Source organism: Narcine bancroftii, chromosome 2 (genome assembly GCF_036971445.1).
Source record: "Narcine bancroftii isolate sNarBan1 chromosome 2, sNarBan1.hap1, whole genome shotgun sequence".
NCBI classification, from domain to species: Eukaryota; Metazoa; Chordata; class Chondrichthyes; order Torpediniformes; family Narcinidae; genus Narcine; species Narcine bancroftii.
Window position 1 is genome coordinate 39,249,202 of NC_091470.1, and position 27,659 is coordinate 39,276,860.

At 40.0% G+C, this 27,659-nt stretch overlaps 1 protein-coding gene across 2 annotated transcripts in view; it reads right to left on the reverse strand.

The window, feature by feature from the left end:
- Positions 1-907: 907 nt before the first annotated feature.
- The window catches only part of mdga2a (MAM domain containing glycosylphosphatidylinositol anchor 2a), a 615,537-nt gene continuing 588,785 nt past the window's right edge, over positions 908-27,659 (reverse strand). The window contains exons 17-19 of one of the 2 annotated variants that reach the window (XM_069916370.1): positions 25,684-25,814; positions 10,117-10,222; positions 908-3,470 (exon numbers count right to left, since the gene is read on the reverse strand). In XM_069916370.1, the coding sequence (XP_069772471.1) occupies positions 3,379-3,470; positions 10,117-10,222; positions 25,684-25,814 (329 nt within the window). In that variant the 3' untranslated portion in view covers positions 908-3,378. Of the gene's footprint in view, positions 3,471-9,530; positions 9,619-10,116; positions 10,223-25,683; positions 25,815-27,659 lie in introns of those variants that run through there. The other variant, XM_069916371.1, reaches the window with a different exon arrangement.

A 27,659-nucleotide genomic window follows, 5' to 3' on the forward strand; every position in this document is an offset into this window, starting at 1 on the left:
GCCATTTGAACCCAGACATCTGCAGGGTTCACCATATTTTGCGCTCTGAAGTTAGATAACAAAACTAAATAAGAATTAATTTTGCTTTGGAAATACTGCTTCAAATCCACAAGCAGTTATACTCGTGTCACATGAAGCAGGGGCGTGAGGAGGAACTGCCATATCTCACTGTTGGACCTTAACAATACCAACATAATTGAAGGATCAGTGATCAATGTGCTTTATTACATCTTAGCTTGAAAGCTTTTGCCTGTTGAAATCATTTTACACAATTATGTCGCACTGAAACAAGCCATTTTGCCCATTCAGTCGATTCCCAATTTTCATGCTTAATCTGAACCACCTTCTATCTTTTCTCATCTAAATCGATCAGTATAACACTCCATTCCTTTGTCTCTTATTTTTATCAAACCTCCTCTTAAATGCATTTATATTCTCTGTATCTCCAATCCGTGTTTTCTCGAGTTTGAAATTCTCACTGCTGTTTGGGTAGAAACATTTCTTTCCAATCCGCCAATGGATATTTTTTGTGGGGGGGGGGGTAACTGTTTTGCATTGGTAGCCTCTAGTTGTGCTTCTTCCCACAGATGAAACATTTGGCATTCATGCTACCAAAACCTTTATAATTTTTCCCTCATCCTTTTCTCGGTCAGTCAATATGGACTCCAAGATCCTTGTTTTCTTAATTATTCCCTACTCCAACATCTGGACCAATGCAGGATCTTTTAAGTTAGGCGTCAACTTTGAAGTTAAATCATAGCTGCATTGATGTTCTTTATTGGTTTTCCTTTATCCATCATGATTTGCTGATAATAAGCATTAAATTCTCTTTTCGATGATACTCCGAATAATAGAAACAAGACACGTTGCACTTGAATAGCTTTACAGCTTTTAATATTGGTGTATAAATGGCCTGAGAAAAGTGATAACTGCAATTTCAATGTGACTACTAGTCCACACCAACTGGGGATTAAAAGACTATATAAAAAATCCATGGTATTGTGTATGCTCCTGCTATAATTCTTATAATTACCTGCTTTTGCTTTAAGTTGAAAACTTTCTGCAACTAATCCCAGCTAGAGAACAAAAAAATTATATAATTTTCAACTGAGAACACATGGAAAGGTATTTGTAGTGACCCAGATTTAAGACAAAGATAAAAGGAAATGTTTTCTCTAACACTACTTGCTTTTTTAAGTACAGGAGGCCAGTGGTGGTTATTAAATAAGGAGAACATTATTATTTCAACTAAACTGATTGGTAAAATAACATTACTTTTAGTTAAAAAAACAACACATGGAAATGATAGATCTTGTGCACAGCTGGATCCAGGAATGTAAGTAATCGTCATTTCACATAGGATAAAAGATGAGATCAAGAAAACATGTTAAATAGCATAAAAGGTATGTTTAAAGAGGTAATTTGAAGAAATTTAATCAAATGCAACATACCAGGGGTAAAGACGGCTGTAGGAATCAGCGACAGATTCAGCCTTTCATTAATGAATTTACAAGTTACTTTTAAATCTTCCTGCTTTAACTAAACTCTCCCATAATAGCAATCAGACATGCAATAAGTCACACCATACCTGAAAAGAGATTTATTGAACATGGATGTAAAATCATCTCTGCAGCCATTTGTCTTGAATGTGGACAAACTTTCCATGGAATTTTAAAAAACATTCAAGCCTCATCAATGTTTATTACATCTTGTGCTTTTTATATCAATACTCAGTAATCACATTAATACTCCAATTTTTTTTTATAATTCAAATCCAAATTTTTGCATATAATTTTTTGTCATTCTCGGGATTTCAGAGTACAATTATGCAATTTTTTTAGACTAAAAAGTATTTCTTGAATTAATTTAAAAGATCAAATAACTTAAACAAAAGATCACAGATTTTTAAAAACCAGCAGGATGAGGGATGGTGAAGAACAGTTTGGGACCACTTGGCTAAAGTCTGACGTGTTTTCCTGTGACTCCAGAATGACTTTGTCTTCTTGGAGCTTCAAAAGGCCACACGATATTTTCCAGGCCCACGAAAGTAATAAAATAAGATGTAACAATCGGCACAGATTTGGATCATGGGGCAGAGGCGTGCAGCCTTCTTGCAGTCTTCAGTCAAGACACGAGTCCCAAAGAAAACCTGGTGCTTGCAAGCCTAAAAATTGCAGGATTATTCAGCAGTTTTTTTTTTAATATAGTGCTCTTGAACACCGTGCTTATTTTTCAATCTGAATGGAGATTATTGTTAAATATAATCCATCATTGGTTTGAATTCTCCAGGCTGTGTGCACTTCTAGAGACCTTTGCTCTGGTCATTGCATTTCCACTCAACAACTGTACAAAGTGATGATTCCAATATCAGCCCAAGTGATGGAAGTTATTTTTCCACAGAGTCGCACGCTAATAGGCTGCGACCACCTTGAGAGCTTTAATGAATGCCTTGCCCAAGGACTTCGATTGCAACTCGAGTCTCTGCTTGGAGGAACGGTATGGTGGCCTGCTTGCTTTGCCTGTAATTGTAGGCCGCAATATATTTATATCTACAAAAGGTTTTTATGCACGCTCCAATGTTAGCAGTGCAAAATGTTTCCTATTTAAGTGATTCAGGCAATTTTTATATTTTTTTCCCAAATTGAAGGCACTTGGTTTAATGGCATGTCATGAACGGAAGGTGGTTTGGTTTCCTCACTTCAGACAGATGACCAGTTGTATTTTAATGGCCACAAGCAAACTCCTATTTAGCCCATGTACTATTTGTGCCCAGTTCACATACAGTGGGCAGAAATGCATGCAGAGAGACCAAACATGTAATAAAGCACAGCAAAGTTGACAGTGAAGGGCAGGAAAGAAATTAGATGCTTGCTATGAACAATCGTGAGACCATGTATTCACACCAGGCTAAGGACAAGGCCCCACAGTTCTCTAATGCTTTGTCTCGAGGGAGTAATTGTCAGCATTTCTTTTACCCTGTTTCTAGTTGGATTTTCTTTTGTTGGCTATCCATATTATCTCTTGTTAACAAGCATCTCCATTGAATTGTAATAAAACCAGCTAAATCTTTGTGCTTTGACAAAATTTCCAAGCTTGCCCAGAGCCCATCAAGATGTAATTGTATTTTCAAGTCCCTCCAAAGCAACAGCAACAACAAAAACTCTTTCTTGGGTGGAGTACTTTCAGAGGAACATTTTTTTAAAAAAAAATTCAAATCTGGAATCCTCCTCACTCCCACGAGGCTTTTCATCACCAGTCATACTGTTGGAATCTGCAGTCAGCTGATGAATCTTTGGTAATTATTTTTGAAGGTCCATGGATATCGATGCATTCTTTGTGCAATGCCTGATGAATCTCTTCATAGCCTCTGCCATAAGGTCACCTTTGATGGCTTAACAAGGCGATGAGAAGAGAGACTGGAAACAGCCATATATGTATTAATACGGAGACTTCGCCACCGGTTTTCAAATCTGGATAAAGATAAAAATCCAAATGAATAAATTTCATAAAGATAAAACAGTTTCAAATGATGACAACCATATCAAAAGCTACACTATTTTAAATCATTGTTAAGAAGGGACTTTGCAGACCTGGGAGGGGTCATGAGAACACCTTAGCAGGTCCTATTAAAGAAAACCGCAAGGTGATCTACACACACGTCAAATGCAGGAGAATGACCAAAGTGAGGGTAGGTCCGCTCAGGGATAAAGGGGGAAATGTGCCTGGAAGCCAAGGAGATGGGGGTGGCATGGTTAGCATAGTGGTTAGCGCAACACCGTTACAGCACCAGCGATTGGGACCAGGGTTCGAATCCCAAGGTTTTTGTACATTCTTCCCCTGTCTGCAAGGGTTTCCAAAGGGTGCTCCGGTTTTCTCCTGTCATTCAAAACATGCCAAGGGGGTTGTAGGTCAATTAGGGTGTAATTGGGTGGCACAAGCTCATGGGCCAAAAGGGCTTGTTATAATGGTGTAGGAATGTCTACATCTATGAATATTTTGCTTCAATGTTCAATGCAGAAACATACTAGAATAAACTCAACAGGTCACGCAGCATCCATAGGGAGTGAAGAGTAACCAACGTATTGGGCTTGAGCCATTCATCAGGTATAGCTTGGAAGACATGGTTAATAGCAGAATTCTTAGCAGTATGGAGGAATGGAGGAAATATGGGATCCAAGTCCATAGATGCAGCAAAGTTGCCACGTTAGTTGATAGGGTGGTTAAGAACATGTATGTATGCTGCTCTTCACTTATCAGGAAATTGAGTTCAAGTGCCGCCAAGTAATTTTGCAGCTCTATAAAACTCTGGTAAGCCTACACCTCGAGCATGGTGTTCAGTTCTGATCACCCCACTATGGGAAAGACATGCAGAGAAGATTTACCAGGATACTGCCTAGATTAGAGAACATGCCTTGTGAGGACAGATAGAGTAAGCTAGGGCTTCTCTCTTTGGAATAGCAGACCAGGAGAGGTGACTTAACAGAGGTAATATGACAATGGCCAATACCAGAGGACATCTGTTGAAGTTGAGTGCTGGAAAGTTTTGGGGAGGGGGGAGAGTTTGGTTTTTTTTAAAGAGAGAGTGGTGAGTACCTGCAATGCACTGCAGCAGTAGTAAGGTGCATGGATGTAAGAAAAATGGGGCATAATGGATTGTGATGGTGGAATGATCAGGTTGATCATGAAGTGGTTTTTTTTGGTTAGTACAACATTGTGGGTTGAAGAGCCATATTGAAGTGCTGTATCACTTTATATTATGGTCTATGTTCCTGTTAAAATAATATAGTAGCTATTTGCTCACAATTTTACATTTCTAACGAGTAGTAAGACACTGTATGAACTCCACCTAAAGGTCACATAAAGGTTGTTATAATTAAAAAGGAGAGAATACTGAACATTCAACAATGCTGGGAATCCAGGCTCGCGAATGGAGAGAGAATTATGATCTTAACAAAGTGCAGAAATTAAATTTGTCGGAGGGGGATTTGCATAACTTTACACGGTTCTCCTGATTTTGCTTTTTACCAAATACCAATTAGAGCTTTTGTTTTGTTTATAAATGTTTGATAAAAACGATCAAATTAGAATTGAGCCAGTAATATTATTTGGCTCTATCCCAGTGACTTCTTAGAATTCCTTTCTTCCTGAATTGCTAAGCCCTGTGCTGATAGCACTCATCTTTTTGTAGTTGAGGATTGAGCAAAAAACTATTTTATTTTTTCAGAAAAGTGCTATGTGGACAACAATTTCTCTTCGAAGAGTCGTCATAGAAGCCAATGTATTTAAATTCCTCCTGACTGTGAATTTTTTTGGATGACTAATTCTCATTGGGGATGAAAAGCAACAGTTTTATAGAATATATTAGAGAGCTACTGACCATTAACAAAGCAACCATGTTCAATGTGCTCTTTATTGTCATTAAAAGCATTCAGTTATTTTGGGTAAAGTATACAGAAAAAATGTCAATGGAATTTGTGGATGAAAAACATTATTTCTGAGTAAGGAAATTTATCAATGAGCTCGGTTGTGCAGAGGACTCCTAAACATGGCCTTTATGTTTATTCTGTGTATTTTGTTAATAGGTTAAATCATTTGCATTGACATCCCCATCCTTGGAAAGAATCAGTCCACAGTATAGTGATGGAACTACCATAAATGAAATATCATTCTGGAAGTAATCTCGCTAAACATGAAACCCACAGGTATTTAGCCACTAGAAAGGACAGAGTTCTTTTATTGTCAAACATACAAGTTCATGACCTGCTGAACAATTTGGAAGGGAAAATTCTGTGTGTCTTGACAGATCCAGTAGAGGATTTCAGACAACAAGGGGGAGATTCAAACTAGAGGACATGGTTTAAGATTGAAGGGGGAAAATTATAAGGGGAACATGAGGGGAAATTTCTTTACGCAGAGGGTGGTGGGGATGTGGAATGAGCTTCTGGCAGATGTGGTCGAGGTGGGATCATTGGTTACATTTAAGGAAAGACTGGATCGTTACATGGATAGGAGAGGACTAGAGGGGTATGGACCGGGTGCTGGTCAGTGGGACTAGGAGGGTGGGGATTTGCTACGGCATGGACTAGTAGGCCGAACTGGCCTGTTCTGTGCTGTAAGTGGTTATATGGTTAATATTAGCATTGATTGCTCTCCATTCAGGGAGACTAGTTATTTTAAAAATTATTTTGCATGAATCTTTTTTAATAATGTTTGTAATTAACTGCATTATTTTACCAGTTTTATATCTATCTGATAGTGACAGACAAATGTAAAAACCCTCCCTAGAAAATCGATGATGGTTTTTTTTTAGTGACTTGCCAAGGCATTTTAGGGGACACAGCCACTTTGCATCTGGAATCTCTGTTACTGAGTCTGTGAGATTGTCCTTCTAGCAAGCCTGTGAAGTGGGGGTGGTGGATTCTGATTCCATGCGGCACGATCTGACCTGGAATGCTATAAAGGGTATGGTAACTTCTTGCTTTTCTGTTAGAACTGCTTTTCAAAAGGTGATAGGGTTTGTGCAGAGAAATGCCAATTAACTTCAGTGAAATATTCAGTTTAGGCTCTCACTGCCTATTTGCAGATGATTTTAAATGCACTCAAATTAAAGTACCATTCACCCTGGATCACCACATGTTACTCTACAAGTAACAGTAAATAGTCGAAGTTCCATTTGTGAAATATATAACTTGTATTTTGGAATTAAAAAACAAAACATTGAAATTCTCAGCAGGTCAGGCAATGTCTATGGGAGGAAAAAACTGTTAATGTTTTAGATCGAAGACCTTTTATCAGGACTGAAATATTCACCTACTCATCAATGCTGCCAAACCTGCTGAACAGTTCCATTATTTTCTGCTTTTATTTCAAGCAGAAATTTTTGACTTTGATTTATTGTTAAATCTTGAAATATCAGGATAATCTCAGTGGCATTTAGGTTGACTTTGTCTTAATTTTATTCCATAGTTTACACCATGAGAACAACTAAGATGCAATATGTTAGGCACCCTACTTCCAAACATATTGCAGGTTTGTTGTAAGTAAAATAATAAACTGGCATGTTTTAAAAACTCTTAGCAAGACTAATTCAAATCTGTGAACATCACTTACTGAGCATTTTAGTGCATACTCTCAAGGAGGATGCACATTCACCTATGTTAACTTTTAAAAATTAATTTACTGAATGTATATATTGCTGGGAAGACCGAGATTTATTGATCCCTCAGTGTGTTGCTGGTAAGGCAATTTCAATGTGAAGTTCAGTGAGCATGGAGTCACTCGTTTATTATCCCCGGAGCACATTATGACTTGAATTTAAATCCACAGCTGTTATGGTGGGATTCAGACTCATATACCTGGTTCAGACACCTAGACCTCTGGAATGAAAGTCCGTTGCGGTCGTGTACTTACTTACGTCGGGAGAGATGTTAGTCGCCACTGGTGACGTAAGCAAAGTGACGTGCGGCGGTAATAGCATGCATGTGCAGGTATATTAAGTGTGAATATACTTAATGGATCTTGGACGCAGGAGGAGGAGACCGCAATCATCAGGTTCACCTGTGTGGTGGTGAGCCAATGCGAAAATCAGAGGGGTTTGGCTGGACGGTGTTTGGGGAGCTGAAGAATGTAATGTTGTGTCTGCAGAAAACAGAGGAAATCGACTTCATGGTGTGCTGAAAGAAACAAGTGAGTGCATTCTTTATTTATTTGTAAGCTGTGGTAAATCAAGGCCTTTACAAGTTCAATAATTAAAGATTTTATCTTTTGAAATTAAAATGACAGCCAATGGTTCCATCCAGTTGACTGATAAACCCTCAGCTCTCTGGAGGAGAGGATACAGGAAGCTTCTTCCTCTTTCACTGAAGCTTTGCAAATAATAGCTCATTGCAACAGCGTGATTGCATTCTGGTAGGTCCTTTTCTGTAGGATCTATAAAAAAAATAGTTCTGCTGCATATTGAACAGGTATAATACACATTCTTAACAATTAGAATTAAGAGGTGGTTAGCTGTAAATGTATTCAGGAAGGAATACTTTGTCCACGTAGTCATTGCCACGTTACCATTGGGTAAAAAAATGATGGAACCTTGACTAAGATGGATCTGGAATGTACAGATAGAATGGAATTCAAAATGAATATCTCGCTGTGTATTCTTTGAAAGATATGGGGAGTTCAGTTATAATTAATTTTGGAAAAGACCTTTAATATGCCATATAAGCTAACACATGCCGATAGATCATTGAATAGAGTAGCAGGTCAAGGTATAAAGCAGAAAATGAAAACATCTGCGCTCAATGCAGGAACTACCCTTTTATATAAAAAATAATTTATTTTATTATTTCAAAATCCTAAGAAATTAAATGGGGAGGGAATGCGAGAGTAATATGGTTTAGGCTGTGGAGAATTATGACAAGCTACTCAAGATGGTAGACTTGCAAAACAGAAATATAATTGACATGTTAATTTCAACACCAATAAGTGGAGACATTATTATTTTGAAAGGGAAAATGAGGCCACATATTGCTTAGAATGAAAAATCTAAATTGGGTCATGGTACAAAGGGAACAGGAAGTACAAGGACAGAGAAATATAATTGAAAAATAAAGATACCAAGTTTGAGGGCTTATTTCTAAAGTGTTAGAAATGAAAATTAATTAATATTAAAAATGTATAATTGATTGGTTAAATTACAGTTGCGGAATATGATAAAAGATGTTCAGTGATGTAACAAGGTGGTTGATCATTGACCTAAATAATAAAAACGCAGTAATACTGGAGGAACTGAGCAGGTCATGTATGCAGCATCCAGGGAAGTAAATATACGTGTAACTAACGTTTCGGGCCTGAGCCCTTCTTCAAGTGAAACCAGATGGAAGAGAACATACAATCACTTGGGTAGGGTTGGAGGGTCAGCTTTGGAGGTATTGAAAAATAGACTGCAACTGTCATCTTTGTTAATTATCACATCTTTGTACTAAATGCTACTTTCTAAATGCATTGCGCTTACAACCTATCTATTGGCATTCATGGTGATTTGTTTCGATCAGAAACAAGTCTCCCAATTTGGGTTAAATGAAATCGTGAAGGGAAAATAAACTATATGTTGGGAGATCTTACAAAATAACCTATTTGTGTACTGTATGTACAATTTATATACCTGTATATGATAATGGAAACTTTAGCATGGTACAAAGTTCACAGAATGCTAAACAGCAAATAACTAGTTGGAGGTAAGATGGTGCCATATGGCGCTGACAAATAGGACTTTAATACTAATGTCATATGTTAATTATTGAAAGGCAAGTACAATGGATTTCCTTTTACTACTGGATGATAGTGAACTGTGATGTCACCTTGCTAATTAGAATTTCAAGATCACAAATTTTCAGTCGTTGCTTGGTGATTGGGATTGGCAAACAGAATGAAAGATGCTGTATATCTTACTTTTCACTGATGTTCATATACTAAAGTCCTCACCTGGTTCATCTCATTGAATCTCCCAATGTGATTGTTCCTGAACAGAGGAGGTTGTTAAGAGTCAGTCAGGGATGGGCATTAATGATGTCCACAGCTCGGGAATGAATGAATATAATAGTAGAGCAGTATCTATCATTGTTTCTGCAATGGAACATGATTGCAAGAGGACAAAGGAGCAATTCCTGACTTGGTACAATTTGATGTGGGCAACAGCAAACAAACAGTAATTTTACATCTCTCTTGAAATCTATTTACTTCAAAGGCAATTAAAAAGCAGGACATTTATAAAACAGCCTTCCCCCCAACCCCCACCCTTTTGAAGTTTTATTTTGAACTTGGATCTAAAATGGAGACTGTTTGTTTCCTAAAAATGAAACAAAGTCCAAGATTATGCTGCGAACAGCGGGGGTTCTCTACCATACACACCTGAATGAATAAGATTCCTGAAAATTAAACTTTAATATGTTAAGAATATGTATCAAATAGACTGAATCACAATCCCTCATTTAATGTTCATATAAGTGTTTTGTACATTAAATGGCTCTCAGCCTAGTTGCTTTTGGTCTAATTGCTAATCCAAAGATAGGCACAATCTATAAAAATTAAAATGCAGATTTTATTTCCAAATATTTAACTTACTGTTTCGAGGCTGGTCTACTTTCCGGCATTCCCCTTCCGTTACAGTTATGTCATCGATCGCAATATCCCCTTCTATACCAGGTCCCCGAATGCCTTCAAATATCAGCTATATAATAAATAATAAAAATTAGTCCAAAAAGTAATTTAAATAAAGAAATTAGACATGTATGGGATTAGATGAGTGTGAGGGGGGTGGGCGGGACATTTTGTTATGGACCAAAGGGTCAGTTTCCACGTTACGTGACTCCACGACAGCATGCTCATATGGCAGGAAAGCAAATTAATGTGCGGCTAAAGGGTTGGCATGGGTGGAAGGGCTTCAACTCCAGGAACTATGGATGGATAGATGGGAAGCCCTATCATTGCAGGGAGGTTTGACGGTGCTAGTCATGAGGGCTTAATCTGGCAGTGGGATGCGACCTGCAGATTGTCGCTGCCATCGGCTGCTCTGCATCCACTGCAGTCGCATTGCAACCACTGTACTTACAACAGGGTGAGCTCCACAAGGGCGTGTTAGTTGAACTGAGTAATAACATGGAGCAGACATCATTTCATGGGCTCTCTCTCTCTCTCTGATTGTGTATGTAAAGTTGTTTGGTTCACCTCATCTGCCAACTTGTCCAATTATTCAGCGCACAATAATGAATAGGACCTACAATAGTAGTGGGTCAGACGAGAGAGTTGAAGAATATCTAGAGGTAAAAGGAAGCAAGTCTAGCAGACAGAGAGCAAGGAAAGTCTGATAGGCTACTTTAATGCAAAAGCCTCGCAGGCAGCTGAAAGCATAGATTGGTGCATGGAATTGTAATATTATATAGCTATTGTAGAAACCTGGTTGAGGGACGGGCAACTCAGATTTCCAGGAGGCATGCAAATTTGAGGGCATAGGTTTAAGTGAAAGGTAAGAAGTTTAAAGGTGATCTGAGTGAGTCAAACAAAAAGCACAGGATTTCAAATGAGCTGCCAGAGGAGCCAGGAACAGCAACAACATATAAGAAGCCTTTGGATAAGTACTTGAATAGGCAAGGCACTGAGGGATATAGAATTAATGCGGGTGAGTGGGAGGGGTAGAGTTAGGCATGTGATGAGCCAACAGGTCTGTTTCCTTGCTGCATTAGTCTCTGACTATAAAATAATTTTCTAAAGAGCAGGTTGAATGGCACTGTAAAAACAAATTCAATAATTGCATGTTCAATGGGAATGTTCAAAAACTACAAACCATCCACACAAAAACAAAGCTATTATCTTTCACTTCAAACACAGCAAACCTTGCTTTCACTGAAAGGATGAATCTGCAATCCTGCCCTCCCCGTGAGAAGCTGCCCTTACAAAGTGGATGCTTTTGAAACAGAAACACAACATTATTGGTACTAGTCACTGGCTTGCCCTGATTTCAGAAAATGTTCTTATTGGAAGCACAGACTAGAAAAAAACAGGTTTTATTTATCCTTGTGCACACCATGGCAGTAATGAAGAAAGGCACATTTTCCTTCCCAGTAACCCCAAATGCTCCCAAACTTTTTTTTTTGGTCTGATACATGGTTCATTTGACCCTGCTTAAAATGCCAAAGGATCCATTTTTGAACACCTAATACCAAAACACATTGATTCTTCCATTTGAAGCGCTACTAATCTCATTAGGACTCAAATATCAGAATGCGTTGAAGTGGACTCGGCCACTGTTGTGCAGCATTAAATTGCCCAAAGCAATTTAGAATTCTGAAGACCTCACATCGATCAGGAATAAATTTGAACACTGTTCTAGAAATCATTTTGCAAGTGGGAGGGTGCTGCATTGGGGTATTTCTTTTAATAATCCAGGCCTGCTACGCCACTTCAATTCAATTTGAACCTGTCCATTGCACTCATTCCTTTTCAGTCTGCACTGACCAAGGCATTTCTATTTGAATTCAAAGCCGACCGCACTTCTTGACCTTCTTCGAAACTGCTTTTAGTTATGGTCTTGCAGCCAAATTTATGGACCATTAATTTCTCGCAGAAAGCTTAATTGATACTAGCCAGCAACCCAGGTTTGAATCTAGTGCAGTCTGTAAGGAATTTGTGCATTCTCCCTATGTCTGTGTGGTCCTCCATGTGCTCCAGTTTCCTTCTACCCTTCAAAACATATGGGGGTTGCCGGTTAATTGGGATGTTTGGACATCAGGGACTTGTGGCCCTGAAGGGCCTGTATGTATGTCTAAATGTCTAATCTACCCACAAACTAGATAACCCTATTTGTTCACAGTAGAAAATGGGAACAGTGAATTTCTCCAGAATTCACCTAACATCATCTCTGTATTGATACATTGTTGTTTCTCTGCACAGCGGGTGATTCTCAAATTGGTCACCGAAAATAACCTTTATTGATTGATCTCGAAGCATGCTTCATCTGGCCCAGATACCTCTGAGCGTCCAGTGTCATCTACTTGATCAGTTTATTTGAAGATTTCATTGTTGGTGTCTCCAAGAAATTCCAAGAATATTTCTGTGACTTCAAAGGTGGAAGCTGTTAAATCTCCTCTGCTTGGAACACAGCTGTAGAGAAGGGACTTGTACTTCCAGGTATCCGAAGTCAGTCTGCCAGAAGTGATAGAAGTAGAGTGCCCTCCATAATGTTTGGGACAAAGACATTTTTTTCTTTATTTGCCTCTGTGCTCCACAGATTTAAATTTGTAATCAAAAACTTCACGTGATTAAACTGCACATTCTAGATTTTATTCAAAGTTATCTGCATACATTTTGGTTTGACAATGTAGAAGTTACAACACTTTCTTACATATAGTCTCCTCATTTAAGGGCACCATAATATTTGGGATGTAGCAATGGTATATATATTAAAGTAGTTGTGTTTCGTACTTTGTTGCATATCCCTTGCATGCAATGACTGCTTGAAGTCCATGATTCATAGACACAACTAGATGCTGTGTAACTTCTCTGGTAATGCTCTGCCAGAACTCTACTGCAGCCATCTTTGGCTCCTGCATGCTTCAGGTTTTATCCCCTTAGGTTTTCTCTTCAACTCGATTTAGATCAGGTGACTGACTTGGTCATTCAAGAATTTTCCAGTTTTATGTTTTGAAAATCTCCATTATTGCTTTAGCAGTATGTTTGGGATCATTGTCTTGCTGCAGGGAGAAGTGTTGTCCAATGAGTTTGGAGGTGTCTGCACATACTGTAACAGATAAGATGTTTCTATACAGCTCAGAATTCATTTTGCTACTGCCACCAGTATTTACACGATCAATGAAGCTAAGTGCACTAGTACCTGTGGCAGCCATACATGTCCAGGTCATAGCACCCGCCCCACCCACCCCCCACCTGCATGTTTCACAGGTGAGGTGGTATGCTTTGGATCTTGGGCAGTTCCTTTCCTTTTCAATATTTTTTATTGCTTTTTATAGGAAATACAATAAAATGAACAAAACAGAAAAAAAAACAGTATCACATGTGTGTGACTGTGTGTATATATAAAAATTCAAACAGTATAAACTTCATCCCCACTCCACTGCAATGGGTGAAAATGAAAAAAAATCAAAACTATTATATTTTTAAAAACTAACGAAAACAGCTGAGCAGCTTATCGTGAGGGCTACAGATATTTTGTAGATTTTGTTTCTTTCTGTAAATTAAAAAAAGGTAAAACTATATCTTATCTGGAAGAGTAAATACATCTCATCACATAAGAAACATTTACATCATATGAAAGTAAGACATAAAAGGTTGTCATGTATCTTTAAATGTCACCAATGAATCAAATACATGATATTTAATTTTTTCTAAACTTAAACAAGACGTAATATAAGAAAACTATTGAAACACCGTTGGAGGTCTAGAATTTTTTTCCATTTGAACAGGATGGCTCTTCTAGCCAACAATGTAGAGAATAACAATCTGTACAGAAACAGGTACAGAAAAACTCCCTATGTCTGGGCCAATATGCCCGAGAAGAACAGTTATTGGATTGGGTTGTAGGTCCATCTGGAGTATAGTTGAAAATATATTAAACATTTCTTTCCAATAGATTTCTATGGATGGAGAAGACCAAAACATATGTGTAAATGTAGCAATTTCAGATTTGCATCTGTCAAAAATAGGGTTAAACTTAGAAAAAAATACTTTGGACATGTGAACACAATGCACCACTTTCAATTGGATTAATGAATATCGGGCACAAGTAGAAGAGGTATTTACCAGTTTAAAAATTGTCCCATAGATCCTCAAATAGGGGTCATTCAAGTTCAAGTTCCCAAGCCTAATGAGGTATCAAATAGTTGAAATTTAAGGTTTGGGTTGTGTCTCTTACAATTTTATTCTTGTTTTTCAGCCTCATAATGGTTTCTTTGACTTTCATTGGCTTAACTCTGGTCCTCATGTTGAAAAATAGCAACTACAGATTTCAATGTTCATCAAAAGCTTAAATCAAACCTAGCTCTCTTATACCTGCACCAATGAAGCAATGAACATACTGTAATTGCAGACATCTGTGAAGCCAAATGTCCCAAACATTATGGTGCCCTGAAATGGGGGAACTATGTATAAAAAGTGCTGTAAATTCTACATGATCAAACCAAAATGCATACAAATAACCTTGAATAAAATCTGGAATGTGAACTTTAATCACAAATGAATTGTTTGATTACAAATTTAAAACTGTGAAGCTCAGGGGCAAATAAAGAAAAAAATGTCTTTGTCCCAAACATTATGGAGGCTACTTTATGCTAATTTTCACACCAGTTTAACCTTAAAGGTTATGTAAGGTGGCACGAGTGGCAAAAGTCATTGGAGTGTTCTTTATGATGGAATTTTGGTTGGGATGTGAGTCCACTTTACATCTGCTGTTTACTTGATATTGATTGCCATACAACTTGTTCCAACCACCAGAAAGCAGGTTCACCATGATCCACAATTCATGAGCATTATCCTGAATAGTGAGCTGGTGACATGCCTTTTGATCTGATTTTCACGAGGCAACAAAAACCTTCTAGGATGTGTATGAAATGTCATCCAAGTTCAGCATTCATACTCATATGAACCAAAGCTGCAGCTCAGTACCTGCCATCTCTGACATCTTTCTCATTCTTCCCAAGTATACCTTTCAACATAATCAATGTGGGAAAGTAATTGGATCAATGCTCAGCAGATCATTCAACACCAGATGCTTTCAGAGAAAATACAAATTACTAAACAGTCTGTGAAAGTATGTGACATATTCGTGTACTCAAGATCACACACTTAGTGAGCTCATGGTCAAATAAGTATAATGCACGTGTTTTAGCATCACTCCATATCTTAGTGATTCATAATGTGCTTGGTGGTTTCTATAATTATAAACATAGTTGTAACATTCCTCACCAAAGACAACTGGTTGGAATTGATTTGCTCTCCCCATAGAGGTTCATTTAGCTTTATCCTCATCATGTAGCAGAACATTATTCCTATCAAATGTACTCTTGCATGAATTGACCATTTAACCCACAGACAAGGGTTCGTGTATTCAGGGACAGCTCAACACTCAGATATCAACGCACCGCTGACTAAGTTTCAAACCCTATACAGTAAAACCTCGCTAGAATGCGGTAGTTGGGGTCCAAGATTTCATACCACATTAGAACTGAGTCACGGAACATATGTAATGGTTCAGGAAGCAGGAAAACAGAATACTGTGACTCAAACCCTATAATACGACCTTTAAGACCTTTCAACGCCACATATTAACATACACATCTTGTAAATGTGGCATAAGAGTCCATTTTTGAGTTTGTGGCTGTTAGCCAGTGTTCGCCTGGCCTCCTAAAATGAATGTTTGGGGTTCACAGACACCTGCATTGTAAGCGATTCCACGGATTAACAAATTGCATTCTAATGAGGTTTCACTGTATATTCTCCATAGCAAATAGGCCATCTCTGCAGTAATACTCCTTTCCAGTCCCTCCTCCTTCTGTTTATTGGAGCTATAGATCTGGACTTCAACCACAAGCAATTTCCATGATAGTCATCCCACACCATTTGATCACGTTTGATGGTCACATTGAATAGCAGGGAAATACATTTGGGTTTGTCAGACATACCTCCTTGATTAAATGACACCAATTGATGTTGTGAGTCGAGTGTCTTAAGTTTCTATGAGCTGTGATCCTGCCACTGGACAAATAGGGGAAATCACACCATTCTCTTCCGACGTCCCCCCTATTTGCCCAGTGGCAGAATCCTAGTGTGACAAACCTTTGTGTTCTGCAGTATATCCCTGAATCTTGTTCATTTGGATATAGACAAATCCTGTTATCATAATTTAAAAAATAGACGTGATCGAAATCATCTTAATAAATTGGCACCATTAACATCACCGAACAAGGACATCATACAAACTGCTTTCCTCATTTCACTTATAATAGACTAATTTCTCTGCCTTGTCCTGACATGCAGGGCAGAAAGTGTAATTGTTCAGTCTTTCCACAGCACTTCCTTGCTTGACTGCCAAGATGGTTCAGTTCCCCAAAGCCAATCTGCCTCTCTGTATTTGCATCTTTTTTCATCCAATGCATAACCCATGTCAGCTTTTAATCAAAGTTGACAACCTCAAACCCCAGGGAAGTGTACTGCAGCCAGCTCTGGTAATATTCCCATCCGGGACCAAATGAATGAAGTTATTGCAGCTGAAATGAAAGTGATTGGTTGATAGAAAGTCAGTGTATCCATTGTTTTCTCTTAAAGTGTTGGTTTCTGCCACCCTCAAAAATATGGTGCCTATGTCATATCAAATTTGTCATCCTGTGAATTCACTCATTGTTTTAAAAGATGCAAGTTAAAATACAATTCATTAAATCACTCTAGAAATGGCTAACTCTCAACTCACACTCTGCCTCTCGAATCTAATCCAGTCACAATTAGGAAGACATGATTACAAACTTTCTGTCTGTAGTTACACATTTTCCCTGGCAACTTGGTTGACAGGTTATCTCTCATGAGGCATCAAATCTTATCATTCTCTTGTACAAGGAGAATAATAAAAAGATTTTGCTGATAAGAGCATCCAAATATTCTGCAAATATTCTGTGTTCTAGAGGCATGCTTTGCAACCAATAAAACACTTCTCAAAGTGATAACTGTTGTAGTAATGTAGCAGTCACTTTCTCAGAGGCAAATAGATGCAGAAATTGTACAAGGATTAAAAACTGGGCAATATATTTATGTAATGGTAGTTGGAAGAACAGCAAGCAGATGCTGCCTATCATTTTTCAAATAGAGCTCTGGTATCTTCTGCATGCTCCAAGGTCTTGATTTAAGATGCCTCTTGAAAGATATCCCTCACAGCACTGCATTTCTCGATTGCCGTGTTGAAGTGTCAGCCTAGATCATCAGCTCAAGTCTCTGGTGTGGGAGTTGAGCTTATGCTCCATGGAATTTATGTTTAGAATGGTGCTAAAAGGTCAAATACTTGTCACATTGGTCTCATTTGTTTTAATTTTTAGTAACTAGAGATTGCAAAAAATAAAAATATGGTTGAATCATGTCCAGTTCTATTTCTGCAAGGTTATATGTGGTCTTTGTATATTTGCCACATATGAACCATACTCTTGTTAACCCCATCAATCCTTTGGATCAGTTTGTGAAGATTAGTGAATGTAAGCTGATCACCCTTTAGAGTCGGAAACAAAGTATCATGCACGGTGAAGACAGCATTTGACATGCTTGTCTTCACAGGCCGAGGACATCATGTTATAACTGATCAAGTCATTGGGAAGGCCACATTTGGAATACTGTGTGCAGTTCTGTTTGCATTGCAATAGGAATAATGTCTTTAAACTAAAAAGGCTGCAAAAAAAAAAAAGATTCACATTGATATTATGGCAACTGGAGGCCTTGAGTTATGAGAGGCTGTATATTCTTTTTCTCCGATGCATAAGACGATGAGAGGTGATTGCGTAAAAGTTTATAAAATCATGAGGGACAAAGATGAGGTGAATAGTCATACTCTTTTCCTTATGTGGCTCTAAAGCTAGAGAGCATAGTTGTAAAGGGACCTGAGAGGACATTTTTTTCACACAGAGGTGATGCATACATGGATCAAACTGTGAGAGGAAATGGTGGGTACAATTATGACATTTAAAACACATTTGGACAGGTACATGGATAGGATAGGTCAGAGGGATATGGGCAAAGCACAGGTAAATGGGATTAACTCAGATGGGCAATTTGGTCAAACAAGGACGTTTCATTGCTGTATGGCTTTATGGCAATCAATCATGGGGGAACTGTGGTTTTGGTGAATTGTGGTGGGGAGGTGTCTGTCATGGTCATGAGAGAGATCAGGCTGGGAGGGACTGAAGGGAAGGGACCTGAGACTGGAATAATGCAAGGTCGGGGTTGTGATAAGTTGCAGAGCATTTGGGATTCAGTAAGAGAGAAACAAAGCAGGTCTCCATTGCTTACAGCAGGGCCGGTCAACTTTAAAAAAAAAATTCACATTCCACCTTAAGTATTCCCTATGCCACGTGCTCTGTGATTCGTAATGGATGGTTAAGGTGGTATGTGAGTGGAAAGAAAAAAGTTTGAAAATCACTGTTTTAATTGTACACGGTTTCATAACTCCAAAGGAAATTGGCCAATGACAATTTTTGTAAAGCAAAATATTTCAGTGACAATTGGGTCTAGAGCAGTGACTCTCAAACTTCCCTTCCCACTTACATAGCACCTTAAGCAATCCTTTACGAATCACAGAGCATTTATGGCATAGGAATACTTAAGGTGGAATGTAAATTTTTAAAAAAAGGTTGCCCACCCCTGGTTTATAGTAACGAGCTCGACCAGATTACTCTTTGCAAAGTATTGGTAGTTTAGGAGTTTTCCCTGGTTGGTAATGAATTCACATTTCCAGGGCAGTAAATTGTGTTGCGTTACACATCAGGCCATGGAATCAAAAATATGGCTTTCCTAACATGTGATTTAATTTTGTGCAATTAATAATTCGATGATCGGATTATTTCATCATTTTGCTTTTCTGTCTTAGAAGGAGCTTCAGTAATGAAAGTGGCTATTCACTGTCTGAGTTTAGAGACCAAAAGCAGTTACGCAATTGATCATATTCTATCTTCACCGACCGTTAATGAGGCGCAGCTTCATCGCACAGTGCACAGCAGTCTAGGGAATGGTTAGTTTTCTTTTCCCTTCCTAGCCCAGCACCCAGGACACAGTTTCACATACCGATGCTCTGAGACTCAGAATAGAATTATTTTGCGTGATCAAATCACAAAGACACGATTTCTATTGCTATTACCAAAGTCAGAAGGATTGTCTCAAACTGTGGTGGTCAGTGATTGATGCCCAAGGTAAGTTGAGAAAATACTGTGACAGGAAGGAACAAAAACACTCTCTCTCATAATTGAAATTCAATCATTCTCCTACAGGCCTAAAACGATCCAATAGTAAACGCTCTTTATCGTTTTGTCCATGAAAAAGCTATATAAAAATAATGTGTTTTTGAATGACTCCCAAAAATCATTCCATTGAGTATTTTCTTAATTAACTGCCTCAGGTTTGAAGCCTGAACAATGCTTTGGAGAAAGGTGGTGCAAGGGATGTGAGATTCAAACTCACATGGACTGCAAGTCAAAAACATACAATGGTTTAATTTAGTAGTCTGGGCTTTAAAGGACCTGGGTTTCTCTTGAGAATAAAAGCCACCTTTTACAAAATAAAATAATCTCCTCAGGAAACAAATGATGGTACCAAGCCAAAGGGAAATTAAGGTGCCAATTACTATCATAGAATTGCCTGCAGTGCAAAACATTTTAGCCTCAAACATAGTTCAACCACGCTCCATCAATTGAATTAAATTACTTCTCTACACGGAATCTTTTTCAACAAATTTGGCAGAAGCCAGGATTGGCTGTACTCCAACCTGCTATCACCAGTTTATATGACACGAGGACAGATCTTCCTTGGAGCTCACTCCATCAGCCTCTGAGTGGGACAGCAACAATGGTGAGGGCATCAAGCCTCACTCGCATCACAGGAATGGGCTGATTTTCATATACAGGATGGGGTCCATGCCAGCTGAAGTTGCAATGGAAATTATTTGAGCCCTTTTTCAGGGCCACAAATGAGGTAGCACAATAATTTCCTCAACTGGAATAAACTTGTGAAAAGCAAAGCTAATGGTTGACTCAGTATTCTCAGTCTTCACATTCTCAGAGCCTTAACAAGGATGGCAATGAAATCCATGCCCTGCTGAATAACTTCCACTTTAGCTCAACATGGAGGGTGAGTTTCCTGATATATTCTGGATCTTTGCAAGAGGCATTCTTGATTGGAATTCCCAATCCCAGAGATCAATACATCCATAGTAATTAACTACTGTATTTTTTGGCATACAAGTAGAGTTGTAATCCCCTCAAAAATGGTGGTCAACTATGCCAGATATACTCTTGAGACCTTAAATTCAGGTCAAAATCAGTTTGATGCAGGTTTGGCGTATAGGTTTAGCATGGAAGTGCCAATTTGACTTATTATTCGACCCTGGAAGGACATCCCCAGCACTGGGCTACTGCCATAATCCACCCAGACATTCTACAATTATAGACACCAAGGTCCCCACACCTACCTGGGAGCCTGAGGTCGCTGTTCCTGCCAGGAAGCCGAGGTCGCCACTTCTGCCACATAGGCCGAGCTTGACACTCCTGCCAGGAGAATGAGGTCACCGCTCCTGCTCGGGAGAACGAGGTCATTGCTCATGCTCGGGAGAATGAGGTCGCTGCTCTTGATACATGGCAGAAGCGGCAACCTCGTATTCCTGGCAGGAGGTTCCTTCTACTGCCTGGAAAACTAGGTCACTGCTCCTGCTCCAGAGAACATGTTTGATGCTCCTGTTCCAGAGAACAATGTCACTGCTCCTGCCAGGAGTTCAGAGGTTCCCACTCCTGCTCAGGAGAATGATGTCGCCACTCCTGCCATGTAGTTCTGAAGTTCCCACACCTGCTCCAGAGAATGAAGTTGCCACTACTGCCATGTAGTTCTGAGGTTCCGCTCCTGCCAGTAAGATGATGTTGCTGCTCTTGCAATGTAGTCCCGCACCTGCCAGGAGAATGATGTCGCCATTCCTACCATGTAGTTCTGAGGTTCCCGCTCCTGTTCCAGAGAATAATGTCACTGCTCCTGCATTGTAGTTCTGAGGTTCCGCTCCTGCCAGTAGAATGATGTTGCTGCTCTTGCAATGTAGTTCTGAGGTTCCCGCACCTGCCAGGAGAATGATGTCGCCATTCCTGCCATGTAGTTCTGAGGTTCCCGCACCTGCCAGGAGAATGATGTCGCCATTCCTACCATGTAGTTCTGAGGCTCCCGCTCCTGCCAGGAGAACGATGTTGCCGCTCTTGCGATGAAGTTCTGAGGTTCCTGCATCTGCCAGCAGAACGATGTCGCCATTCCTACCATGTAGTTCTGAGGTTCCCGCTCCTGCCAGGAGAATGACGTTGCCGCTCTTGCGATGTAGTTCTGAGGTTCCCGATCCTGCCAGCAGAACGATGTCGCCATTCCTACCATGTAGTTCTGAGGTTCCCGCTCCTGCCAGGAAAATGACATTGCCGCTCTTGCGGGGTGGTGAATTGGATTAGTAAATATGCAGACGATACTAAGATAGGTGGAATAGTGGATAATGAAGAAGGTTTTCAAGGATTGCAGAGGGATTTGGGCTGCTTAGAAAAGTGGGCTGAAAAATGGCAGATGGAATTTAATGCTGATAAGTGTGAGGTGCTTCATTTTGGTAAGAAGAATCAGAATAGGACATACGTGGTAAATGGGAGAGCATTGAGGAATACAGAAGAGCAGAAAGATTTAGGAGTAATGGTACATCGTTCCCTGAAGTAGAAACTCACGTGAATAGGGTGGTGAAGAAGGCTTTTAGTATGCTGGCCTTTATCAATCATTGCATGGAATATAGGAGTTGGGAGGTGATGTTGAGATTGTATAAGACGTTGGTGCGGCCTAATTTGGAGTTCTGTGTGCAGTTCTGGTCGCCTAATTATAGGAAGGGTATAAACAGAGTGGAGAGAGTGCAGAGAAGGTTTACCAGAATGTTGCCTGGGTTTAAGCATCTGGAGTATGGGGAGAGATTGGACAGATTGGGTCTTTATTCTTTGGAGCGTAGAAGGTTGAGAGGGGATTTGATAGAAGTATTTAAGATTATGAAAGGGATAGACAGAATGGATGTGGATAGACTATTTCCGTTAAGAGGAGGAAAGATTAAAACAAGAGGACATGAGTTAAGAATTAAGGGGCAGAGGTTTAGAGGTAACATGAGGGGGAACTTCTTTACTCAGAGAGTGGTAGCCGTGTGGAATGATCTTCCGGGAGAAATAGTGGCGGCGGAGTCAATTGTATTATTTAAGAAAAGGTTGGACAGGTATATGGATGAGAAAAAGATGGAGGGTTATGGGCATTGTGCAGGGAGGTGGGACTAGAAAGGGGTGTTTGGTTCGGTGCGGACTAGAAGGGCCTAATGGCCTGTTTCCGTGCTGTAATTGTTATGTTTATGTTTATGTTTAGTTCTGAAGTTCCCGCTCCTGCCAGGAGAATGTGGTCGCCACTCCTGCTATGTACTTCTGAGGTTCCCGCTGCTGTTCCAGAGAACGATGTCACTGCTCCTGCATTGTAGTTCTGAGGTTCCCGCTCCTGCCAGGAGAACGACGTTGCCACTCTTGCGATGTAGTTCTGAGGTTCCTGCATCTGCCAGCAGAACGATGTCGCCATTCCTACCATGTAGTTCTGAGGTTCCCGATCCTGTTCCAGAGAATGATGTCACTGCTCCTGCATTGTAGTTCTGAGGTTCCCGCTCCTTCCTGCCAGGAGAACGACGTTGCCGCTCTTGCGTTGTAGTTCTGAGGTTCCCGCACCTGCCAGCAGAACGATGTCGCCATTCCTGCCATGTAGTTCTGAGGTTCCCGCTCCTGACAGGAGAATGATGTCGCCACTCTTGCCATGTACTTCTGAGGTTCCCGTTCCTGCCAGGAGAATGATGTTGCTGTTCTTGCCATGTAGTTCTGAGGTTCCCGCTCCTGACAGGAGAATGATGTCGCCACTCTTGCCATGTACTTCTGAGGTTCCCGTTCCTGCCAGGAGAATGATGTTGCTGTTCTTGCCATGTAGTTCTGAGGTTCCCGCTCCTGCCATGTAGTTCTGAGGTTCCCGCTCCTACCATGTAGTTCTGAGGTTCCCACTCCTGTTTCAGCGAATGATGTTGCTGCTCCTGCCATGTAGTTCTGAAGTTCCAGCTCCTGCCTGGAGAACGATGTCACCGCTCTTGCCATGCAGTCCTGAGTGTAATGCGCGTTGAAAGAACCAGACTTGTTGATCCAAACCAAGGCTTTTATTAACTAAAAGACTGGACCATATCACAAGTTGGTCGACCAGTCCAGAATGACCTGGTCTGGCTAAGAGCAACCCTTTAAGACCGGCCAGTAGGTGTGGCTAAATTCTCAGCCAATCACAGTCATCCTACACTACCATCTGTACATTTGTACATATACACAATGGTGATAGAATCTGTACTATCACACTGAGGTTCCTGCTCCTGCTAGGAGAACAATGTCACTGCTCTTCCCATGTAGTTCTGAGGTTCCTGCTCCTGCCTGGAGAACGATGTCGCCACTCCTGCCATGTCGTTCTGAGGTCCCGCTCCTGCTTGGAGAATGATGTCACTGCTCCTGCCATGTAGTTCTGAGGTTCCCACTCTTGCTTCAGAGAATGATGTTGCCCGCTCCTACTTGGGTGAATGAGGTTTCTGCTCCTGCTCAAGTAGGTCAAGTTCCTGCTTCTGCCCGGAAGGAACTTTTTTTTATTTGCTTAATTTACAGCTTTGTTACTTGTTGAGTGGGGTATTTTGGGTTGTTGCTGGGAGGCCAGAACAGCCCAAAATTAGGGGTTCATCTTAGGTGCCAGATTTGCCTTAAAACCATTAAAATGAGGCTAAATGAGGACTTGTACGCTGAAATATATGGTACATTCAAAACTCAGTTTGATAGATTTTTCAACACAAAACCTTTTGCATAGATTTTTGGAGTCAAGAAATGAATATTTGGATTCAACGTGGACTCGAGAAATAGGATCAGTTATGACATTGAATAGAGGAGCAGAGCAAGGCCCACTTGGCCAACAATTTTCTATTTCTTAACATTTTAAATATCTGCTTTTCTGCCAACCCCTTGAGTCTTATACTTCATGCGTTGCAATTTTCACTGTCCACTTTTTTTTGCTTTTTGACAAGAATCAAATCATTGAGCACCTGAATTGCTCAGGCATAGAAACCTGTAGAACACATGCGGAGTGATGAACCCATTGGTTGGTATGGATGAGTTCGATCAAATGACCGTGTTGTGCACCAGCATTTAGATATCGTGCAAATGTTAAGTGGCCTGGCAGGCTTGGTCAGTACTTGGGAGGAACATCAGGGTGCTGTGGGTTTCTATGAGGGGCGCTGGACAGAGTGGTGACTCTCTGTCTGCCTTACGGTAGACAAATGTTAAAGAATTTTATGTATGCTACATTTGAAATGTAGTATTATGTGACAATAATGGAACCTTTACCTTTTATTTTAGGTGCTCGATCCCAGAGAGTTGCAGGGAACAGCACATTGTGTGGATTTTGAAGCCATGCTAGCCAGCACTTTCTGCAAGTGGCACAGATGCCAAAACTGTTTACCTCTTGTAGGCAGCTATCTCTTCAAATATTATTCTTTAATATTCTTTAGGAAATCAACAGCCACAGTTCAGAATAGTCAAAATGGACATTTAACTTGATTTTTGGAGCAAGAGGAACAGGAATGCTCCATTGGGCCCTACAGGAACAACAAGCTTCCCGATGTCATTGGCCTCATTTCAAATTCTAACCTGTTTGTTGATGCATCAAATTTACCATTAAATTGCACAAATGCAATGTAAAACAGGAGCATCTGGAAATAGCGTCCGCCACCAACCAAGCTCCGTCTCCTTTTTCAATTAGCGCGCTTCATGGGGACAAGTGCATGCGCAACAGCATCGTAGCGAGTACAGTGTCTGCAGCAAGTGCAGACAGCCAATAGAAGTGGTTGTCTACATAACCCTCACCTCATCTACAAGTCATCCTTTCACTCAAAATTGCCTCCAGCTGATGAAATAAGAACCGTCCAGAGCTTCTGCCCGCCATCTTCCCAGAGGCCCAATGATAGGATCAGAGAGCCCACTTGACATCCAAAAGGGTGCCAGCCATTGTCTAGGTGGCTTAGTCATTAATGTCTGCTGGGTTGCCGCTGAGCTAATAATCCAGTTACATTCCAGGAGTTGACACAGGAGGACATCAGTGGGGAACTTCAACAATAAACATTAAATAATTAAATTTACTATCCCTGAGTGTAATTGAGGACCTTTAATATTTACCAAGCAAATCTGAAATTTGATTTTTAATGTTTACCAAGACATCATTTATATAATGAAGTACAGTTTTTTTTTCCCTTTGAGCTTTTAATATGAAATAGCATTGGTTGGCATTTTTAGAGATTTCTGCAAACATCAATCTCTATCATGACATATTATAGTTTCCCACCTGAAAAGTACCACTTGGATTGATGTTGATACTTGCATGTACCCACTGATCCCCTTGATTGCCAGACATACTCCAGATGAGGTGTTCAATTATAGTTGACCCTTTGAATCGTAGAAAAAGGTTCAAAGTACCTAAAAAAAACCAAAATGGCACAAAAAAAAAATATTAAGGTGATCTGACTTTAGAATCAGGTCAAAGATTTTCTTAAAGTAGAACAGTTGCTACCTTCTTAGAAAATGCTCTGAATGATTTCTTATAAAGCTCAAGTGCAGGTACATAGCCAGTAGTACAAAAGGAGAATAAAAGGTGGACTGGATTTCCCTGCACAACTCATTGAGGTTCTTACACTATCATATGATAATTTTCAGATTTCAGATTTATTGTCAAGACTACATATCAGGGATCATATACAACCCTGTGGGTGAGGCAGAATTACCATTTATTGGACAATGTACACATTTAAACAAATAAAGAAATGTAAACAAACTGACTGTGCAACATAGAGAAAAAAAAACAATGAAGTGCAAAAGAGTCCTTTAATGAGTCTCTGATTGAGTTTGTTGTTGAGGAGTCTGATGGTGGAGGGCGAGCAGCTGTTCCTGAACCTGGTGGTGCGAGTCTTGTAGCATCTAGACCTCTTTCCTGATGGCAGCAGCAAGGACAGAGCTTGTGCTAGGTGGTGTGGATCCTTGATGATCGCTGCTGCTGTCCATCGGCAGCGTTCCCTGTAGATGTTCTCAATGGTGGGGAGAGTTTGCTTGTGACGTCTGGGCTCATATTGGATCAAATCCGTTCAATCTGATTTAAATCATTTAATTAGGTACACAAACATGCAAGTTTGCAGACAGATTGAAAACAGAATGAGTTTCAGACAAAGTCATCAGAAAATTAAAATCAAAATATTGCAGGCACGCCAAAATGTAAGTAAAATAGAGAAAATGCTAGAAATGCTCAGCAGGTCAGGCAGCATCTGTAAAGAGAGGAACAGGTAACATTTCAGCAAGAGGACATTTCATCAGGATGAATTCATCAGTGTGAAACATTAATTCTGTTTTCCCTCTTCAAGTGCTACTTTGCTTGCTGAGTTTCTGGCATTTTTCATTATTACTTACTAGAAATTTACAAACATTTTGATAAAGGATGACAAGATCTGGAAAATTAAACAGTTATTGGCAACACGCAGACCGAGTAGCAACATACTAGTAAACAATAAGTTTCCCCATGCTTTGCATTAAAGAACACTCTACTGATTAGAAAGTTAACAAATTGACCTTAAAGAAATGTGTTACTTTCTTTGCAATAGATCCCTCTGCGGCACAAGTTTGATTATTGTTATTTGTAAACTGATCTCTCAGCAAAGCAAGTCAGCTCTCGGAAGAAAGCACATGCAATTAAATTTTCCAAATGAGTTGTGGGCATCGCTGGGAAAGCTGATATTTACCATTCATCTCCAAAGGCACTTGAATTGAGGAGGCAGCCACATAGGTGGGTCTGAAGTCACACATATACCAGACAGGGGAAGGATAACAGATTTCCCTGGAGAGAACAGTAGTGAACTACTGAGAGAGTGCAGAGAAGGTTCACGAGAATGTTGACAGGATTTCAAGGTTTGAGTTACAGGGAAAGGTTGTGCAGACTGGGGCTTTTTTCTCTGGAGCGTAGAAGATTGAGAGGAGACTTGATAAAGGTGTTTAAGATTTTAAAAGGGACAGACAGAGTAAACGTGGATAAGCTTTTTCAATTAAGAGTGGGCGAGATTCAAACTAGAGGGCATGGTTTAAGATTGAAGGGGGAAAATTATAAGGGGAACATGAGGGGAAATTTCTTTACGCAAAGGGTGGTAGGGATGTGGAATGAGCTTCCGAAAGATGTGGTCGAGGCGGGATCATTTGTTACATTTAAGGAAAGACTGGATAGTTACATGGATAGGAAAGAACTGGAGGGGTATGGACCGGGTGCTGGTCAGTGGGACTAGG